Source organism: Melanostigma gelatinosum (assembly GCF_949748355.1).
Source record: "Melanostigma gelatinosum genome assembly, chromosome: 2".
Taxonomy (NCBI): Eukaryota; Metazoa; Chordata; class Actinopteri; order Perciformes; family Zoarcidae; genus Melanostigma; species Melanostigma gelatinosum.
In genome coordinates, this window is record NC_136635.1 from 23995513 (window position 1) to 24003663 (window position 8151).

At 39.2% G+C, this 8151-nt stretch overlaps 1 protein-coding gene across 1 annotated transcript; it reads left to right on the forward strand.

Annotated features, from left to right (window-relative positions):
* Nucleotides 1-1985: 1985 nt before the first annotated feature.
* LOC306793903 (secretory carrier-associated membrane protein 5-like) lies at nucleotides 1986-5737 on the forward strand (the record flags this gene model as incomplete). Its single annotated transcript, XM_079291714.1, has 6 exons — nucleotides 1986-1992; nucleotides 2081-2200; nucleotides 3452-3608; nucleotides 4154-4255; nucleotides 5065-5182; nucleotides 5558-5737. The coding sequence occupies 6 exons, from the start codon at nucleotides 1986-1988 to the stop codon at nucleotides 5735-5737; spliced, it is 684 nt and encodes a 227-aa protein (XP_079147840.1).
* Nucleotides 5738-8151: the final 2414 nt, after the last annotated feature.

The window sequence follows — 8151 nt, forward strand, 5'->3', positions numbered from 1 at the left end:
CCAGGGTTATCTATATATCTCATACTGCTGCTGATGTAATTTATATCTGTATATTATACATATATTGTATAATTTTTTTTTTTGCAATTGCAAAGTAGGCTACATTGCTCGCTCACTTGACATCTTAATATAAACTACAAAACAACACAACTATGTGATCAGAAGTGTGACAACATCCCTTCAGATTAACTGTAAATGCAAGGGGCTTATCTTACATGCTGGGGAAATGGTCAGCGGTGATTCTGCTAGTGTGCAGTTAAACGCCACACTTTACCTCCACCGGTGGGCCAGGTTCAGCACCATGGACAGAGAGCTGAACCCTGATTGGTTAAAAACAACAACAACGTCAAGGATTAGGGTAATCTGCCTATTGGTCTGAATCAAAGTGACAGCAGACTCACGCACGGTGATTGGTGGAGGGTCAGGATAGTTAGGGATTTATTGCTCTGGTTTTAAAGAATAAAGTATTATAATAGTCTATTCGTTTGCTTGCAGATATCGTCCGATCGGCAGTCCTTCTCTGTTCCTCACGCAGCTTGAAGCTTCCATTGGAGACGGTGCATTGTAAACAGAGAAGCTCTGCTCTCTGGAGGAGGTAAGCAGATTACGTGTCCTGTGGAATCCGTAATTCCTGGCTATGACCAGCTCTTTGCACATTAATATTGCTGCTCATTTCATCCAGTGGAGTGGAGCTTGCGATTGATTGCAACAACCGCGTGTCACCGGCCTCCCGGGGTTTGTGTTGGCGTTTTCTGGTGGTTTCACTAAAACCGGAAGGATTCCGTCGTTAAACTCTTACTACGGAGTCAGTGCCTGGAGGGCTCACATGTTAAATCCCCCGGCAGAAAGTCTGTACGGTGACGCTTAGTTACGGCACCCTCTATTAAACGCCGTCTTCCCATAAAGTTGGGTATAAAGTAGCCGATGCATTGGTTGATGGTCTAACCTCCAGTTTATTCTTATTATGTGCAAAAATAATTCCACATCGGGTTACTTTCCGGGAACCGCATTATTGTTTCCGAAAAGTTAATATTTCTTTAATCTTTGTTCTTCACCTGGCTTCCACAAAAGTGGATCAAACATGACTGACTATGCTTCCAGTGCTTTTGAGGTGTAAATCGGACATCAGCACCCAAACAGCATGCATCCAAAAAGCTATTCTCAGTCTAGTTTGTTCATCTTGTGGTGGCAGCAGAATCATTTTATCCTCAACTTCCACCTTCTGATTAGCAATATCCAGAGCCAGCCCTGACCTCATGGGGCCCTAAGAACAATTCTGCCAAGGGGCCCTCCTGACCTATGAGCCATGCAAATAAATTACAGGTAACAATAAGAAATGAATATCCACCGTTCTCTCCAAGGCAGTCAAGGTGCCATTCCACCTGTCAGCCCACAATCTGTCCCACTGTTAACAGCCACAACAACTACAACAATATCTACTTTTTTCATGCACTTCTCCTATTAATAGAACACAAGTCAAACAATATAATTTTTCCACCAACCCTTAAAATAGCCATATCATGTCAGATGTTTGAAAACTCATTTTTTTGTAAATTATATAATCCAAAAGTCATCAGTTTCCCTCAGAGTTAAGGTGTGTGAAACTTGTCAAGTCAACTTCATTGACTTGAGGAAGAGGAACATCTTGTCGCATGTGTAGGCTACAGATTGATTGCATAATTGACAGGAGGCAAAGTCAGCAGCGTATAAGCTTCCGTTCACACAATTATTTAATTCAATCTGAATAACAAAAAAAGGGAATTTCATTATTTTGTGGGCATCAAAAAAACAAAATATTTGAAGATTCAAAGGTTTTGTAAAAGCACCCTTCAGGACACATTCCCTGAAGGTTAACTGTTTGGTCGCTGGGTTATACAAAGTCAGTACCAACAACTACGTCCTAACCTCCGGTTTCTTCTTCTTTGACAGGCTCAAGAGACTGAAGAAGGAGTAAATCTAAACAGCAAACTCCACACTTTATCCCCATGGCAGGTCAGAGATTATGAAGCAATACTTTATTATAAAGCAATCACCTGCAAGCTGCTATGTCTATCTGTCTAACTGGAATTATTTGTCTCAGAGGCCAACTTCCCCCCACTGCCGGGATTCATTCCACTCAAGCCATGCTTCTACCAGGACTTTGATGAGATCCCTGAACACCACCGCAGCATGTGCAAGAAAATGTACCACCTGTGGATATGTGAGTGGCTTAAAGTGAGGTTGTATTGTTAGAATAGTTGAATGGAATTTCCTGTTGCACGATCCCTGCATCGGGCTACCATATCAACTTTGGAGCTTAAATTTAAACTATGAAACTTTAAACTTTAGACTTTTCATGCTTGACTCTAAAATATAACAACAGAAGCCAGCGTTTTCCAGGAGTTTCCATGAATTGTGTTCGCCTTTGTGGCGATAACAACTGTTACATAAGAACTATGCAACAGAAGGGCAATGGTTTGGAAGGGTCCCTTTGGTCCAAAAATATATTCTTTTTATTGGCTGTGACTGTGTTATTCTGACTGGTTTATTTGCTAATGAGTCATAGCGCTGACCAGATGGCCTTGGTTTGAGCAGAGCAGTTAACATTGAGAATGTGTTAAACTATTTCAGCCAGAGGCACTTTCATCAAAGTTTATGACACCATAAACAAGCGGGACAATGATGTTTGTAATATTGCTCTGGTCTGGAAGCTCCCGATTTTGGCCAAATATAGCAAAGTGCAGAGTGGCCTCCCCACTCCAACTTACCTGCTGTAAACCACAGCTGATTATGATTGTGTTTGAAGTGCCCAGTCAACAAAACAAAATATGTTTTTCATTTGAAATAATAATTTATACACAACAACAAAAAAATACATCTGTTACTCTAAACTAGCGACTAAACTCTCTTCTCTCTGCAGGTGCTGTCTTATTAAGTAAACAATACACATAAGCAGGTATTCAAACTCCCAATCTGCTTTTGGATGAGTTGTTAATCTCTTTTCCTGCACCAATTTTCTGTATGCATGGCATGCGCATTATTTGCATACTCGCATGTTAGTCAGCATGCAATTTCTTCCTTCTCATTTCCTTTGTAAAAATAATTTGAAGTGTTAACTGAGTTCCTTAATCACTGTCGTGTTGCAGCTGTGTTTGGCCTCATCATTCTCTTGTGAACCAAAATTTGAAGTTTAGAGAAGAAAGACGGGACCAAAGCACAGAGCTATAATTAGGCCCAAGTGCAACGTACTGCCTCATAACATTACTGAGAATTAAAAGAGAAGGAGGCCCGAAAAAAGGCTAATCAGGAAACGCAAGCCATTTTGTAACTCAAGCATTGCAATTACATACGTCACTTTATATTAATTCTGTCTGCTTTCATATCCACATATCCATTTTTCAAACACTTGTCTGCATGTTCATGTCTGCACACCGAATAAAACCGCGTGTAACAGTCTGTTTTGGTCTTACAGTGAATAGTGCTACTCTTGCTGTGAATCTCATTGGCTGCTTTGCTTGGATGTTTGGGGGAGGTGGCGTGACCAACTTTGGACTGGCTATCATCTGGCTAATCATGTTCACGCCTTGCTCTTATGTCTGCTGGTTCAGGCCCCTCTACAAGGCTTTCAAGTAAGTCAAATAGGGAATAGTAACGTGACAGGGAATAGTAACCTTTTGGGGGCTCCTCCCATCTTTATATATCCATATGCTAAAAAATATGTGCACATTTGGTAGATCAGAGGTCTACTACAGATCACAGGATATTTCCTAACAAATGCCATATAGGAACATGCACTATCCCTTCACGAATGGGCAGCATATCTTCTTAAATCATTCCTTTATCTTCTGGGCCTATGCTATCTCCTTCTTGACGAGTTTCCTGAGTCATGGACAGCCAACGTTTTGTCCAGTACAGTAGATGATGCCCTGATGCAAAATTTGGGCCTTACCCGCCTCTCTGGTGAAGATCAAACCAGACATTACTCCTCATGGTGCAGAGTGGGAATGACCTATATCACCCTGTAGGCTTGAATGCCTTCAAACCAAATGTAGAGATAACATGAATAACATCATGTAAGATGCAACATGCACATCAAATATTAGATGTGAAAACATTTTTATGCACATGTAAATATTTCTTGATCATCTTTTTATTTTCTTTTTTTTTTACTTAGGAGCGACAGCTCCTTCAACTTCATGCAGTTCTTTTTTGTGTTCATGGCCCAAGTTGGCATCAGCATCATCCAAAGCATAGGCATCCCTGGATGGGGAGTGTGGTAAGAGTCACAGATTGAAAATGCATTCCAAATATTTTAATCGTTTTTTAAATAGCAGATATTTTGCATGTTCATCAATCTTTCATTCAAATTATTCATTTTTATGTTGAGTCTTCACTTAAGAAAATAATTTACTGAAGTGAGTGCCATTACAATAAGATACAGAAACTCATACTTAGAGTCTAATGCAACTCAAATACCAGAGCCATTGTTGAAGTTTAGATGTTTCCACAAGCGTTTATATTTGATTCATTCATTGTTATGCATGAATTAACATTAAGTATCAGACGTTGTTTTAATCAAACTACAAAATCTACTTTGAATGAAACATTTGGAGGTCAAGCAATACGCCCTGTCAGGAGGACTATATATATATATTTTAAAGACCCTGTGCGCTGCTTTCATTAACACGAGAGGGATGAAACACCAGCAATTGCCCTCATATAACTTTTATGATAGTCCTGTCATTAGATTCTGAGAGGCTGTTAAAGATATCCTCAAAATGTCACCTCACTCAGGCTTATGATCAGAAATTAATATCATGACAGCCTCCATTAAGTTTGTAAATGTCACCATGTGCAACTGGATATTCTCATGTATGAGCTGTAAAACTTTTAAACTTTATATTGCAGTACTTAAAGTCCACAAAAAGTCCCGCCATTTAACATCCAGATGTTCAGTGGTGGTATCCTAATGAGGAACACCAGACAATCCAATAACAGATCATTATGGTTCATGTTGTGTTCATCATCTAAAATGAATCTTCTTCTTTTTTTGTGTGTGTGTGTGGTCATCTGTGTCTTTTTCAGCGGTTGGTTGGCTACCCTGTCCTTCTTTAGCTATAATATTTTGATTGCGCTCATCATGTTGGTCCCGACCATCATGTTCACTGCAGTGGCCTCACTGTCCGTCTTTGCCCTCACCAGGGTAAGAATTTAACTTGGTGCATTTATACAGGCAACTTCTTTGAGTACATTTTCTGTCATTGTCAATTTTATGATGCCTTTTGCCAAAAGTAGCAGATTATTAAAATGATTGCGGTAGAAAATAACGTTACAGGATTTGAGATATCAACAAAGTAGCATTGTTAGGTTTATAATTACAAATGCCAGAATTACATTAAATCCTTTGCTGTCCCTGAAAAACAATATTCCCCAAACAGATTTACTGATTTGGGAATATAGTTGCAACACTCTAAAAAGAAAAATCTATGAGATAACATCAGCGAAAGTAATGAAAACCTCTTACCTTCCACGTGTGAAGGCTTGTTGATGATAACTTGTGAAACCGCCTTGCCTACAGATCCATAATTACTACCGTGGCAGTGGGGGAAGCATGTCCAAAGCTCAGGAGGAATGGACCACGGGAGCCTGGAAAAACCCTCAAGTCCAGGCAGCGGCCCAGCAGGCAGCCATGGGGGCAGCTGCTGGAGCCATGCAGGAGCAGAACTCCAGCCCACAATATCACGGCAACCAGATGTAGCCTCTTCAAGGCAGAGCTGTCAAAGAAATGATGTGACAGTTATGTCAAAGTGAGGTCAACAGGGTTAGGAAAATATTACAATTTCCCATAATATTGATGATTATTAGGTTAAAAGCACTTGCATATTTTAACATGTCCAGTTTTTCCATTTCGGACAAATCACTGATAAAGCAGAATTGTCAGTAATTTCAAGCAATTTCATCATTTTGCAAACAAAAAAGCTCTGAACATCTGTGGGCATGCTGGTTATTTGTAGTTTTATATCATGTCATATGTTTTTTTCTGTTTGGGAAGTTGGAATGAAACTAGTTTTGAATGTGTGTTACTTTAGTGGCTATGAGAGAGCTGCGTGTTAATGTACTCTTTGTGTTGACCTGCAATTTTTACAGAAGAAAGCAAACATATTATTTTTGATGTACAATAACTTTTGTTGTGATGCAGATTCAATTATTTAGTATTATCGTATGTATTTACCAATGCACCATTAGAATGATATTGTTGAGGGTGTAAAGTCACTTTAGTTTCATTTGTATTTTGAATTCAAAGGTAAACCAAAGATCTTATGTATTACTGTAGTTTAAATCATGCTTCTTTATGTGAGCTCAGCAGTATTTCACCATATTTCTATACAGATGCACTGTAATGTTGAATAGAAGTCTGTCTGAGTCACAAAAAGAAACAGTATTATTGCACGACTTCAGCTGGAAAAAACAACATAAAATTCATACTTACTTGACACTGACTCTGTGATGCACTTGGCTCTTCCTGTTGCCATTTCTATTTGCTCTCACAACATCACTTTTACATCACAGAAGAATTACCTCAGGGTTAATGGCTCTATTTAAATTCAGCACAAAACAAGTGAAATATCGGACCCATGTGATGTATGTCAATTTAAGACTTCTCTCCTGCAGTGTGGCTTTTTGACCACAGAGAGGCGCTGGTGGTTTTTAGTATGAAATAAAAAGCTCCAACATTTACAGATTACCTTCATTTATCCTTCACAGATCATATTCTATATTTATGATACACCCTTCTATTTCCTGATTCTCTCTTCCTTTGTGTCCCTCCACGCTGCCTTCTCACTCTCCCTCCCCATCACACAGAATGAGTTCTATATGGAAATCAAGATGTTATATCGTTGTAATATCAAGTATTGTGTTATTTTGCGCTGTTCTTTACTCGTATTCTGAATCACATTGACACGGTTACACATATGGTAATTTGAAGTTGCTGGGGACCTGTTGGGTGCTAAGCAGCTCTATGAGAGCAGGTGGGTGTTAAAAAGCTTGCTCAAAGGTACCTCAAGGAGAGTTGAGAGTGAATAGCAGATCATCACTAACTCACCAAGCTGGACTTTTAAACAGCATATATATAAATATATATAGTTTCTCTCTGAGCTCTGGTAACCATACCACCATTGTAATGCACATACCTTCATGCTTAGGCTGAGATCAGGGATCTTATTGAAAACCCTTATTGTTCACATATAATCTTGAGCTGCTAAGTTTAAGACAGCGAACAGTTCACTGTTTTATTATTGTGCCGTTACTCGAGGAGGTTGGTTTTCATAGAGGCTCGTTGTTCCTGGTTTGTTTGTTATATTTGCCCCATTTAATCAAGACATTGTACTCAATCATTAAAAAGTGATTTTGAATAGTTTCCAACACATTACACACAGCAAATGATACTGCAGCCATATCTAAATATAAGTAAGAGGGATATTCTTTGCCTTCAGGTGGTAGTGTTGGTTCTCTGTAGTTGTCTCATGGTCACACTGATTGTCCACCAGGGGCACTATATTACCCTTTTTTTCCCTCTTGTCAGTGACCTATTTATATAATCTGTAGAAGTGCATAATATATCTGTGATACTAGTGATTGATACTACTTGCCTGATTAAAATGTAGTTTTTAAAACGTACATGAGGGCAAACACAATTTCCCCCATGACATCCTGTGAGCAGGTGACCATCATAGATCCGATTCAAAATACACTTTAAATGGATTTATCTTCCCCACAGTCTGCCTCTCCCTGTGCTGTGAGAGTGATCGAATTACTCTGTGGAGAGGGGAATTAAATTATACAGCGATATATATATATATACCCAGAGGACCCACACGCAGCCACCAACAAACGCTGTAATTGCTGTAAAAATCTCTTGTGACAAGTGGTGACAGCAAAGACTTGTGCCTTCAGGTATACAGGACTGGTTGACAGCAACAGAATATGATCATTGATTCGTAACAAATCAAGACTGCACAGATGCTTTTCACTTTTGAATGAAATTATGTCCACTTGTAAAACACGGGTGTAAAATCATTGAACTGCATGCCGCTCATCAATTAAATCTGGCTGGAACAAACAAATGCAGATCTGATAAAACATTCTTGCTGATTGTATGCTATTGGTTGT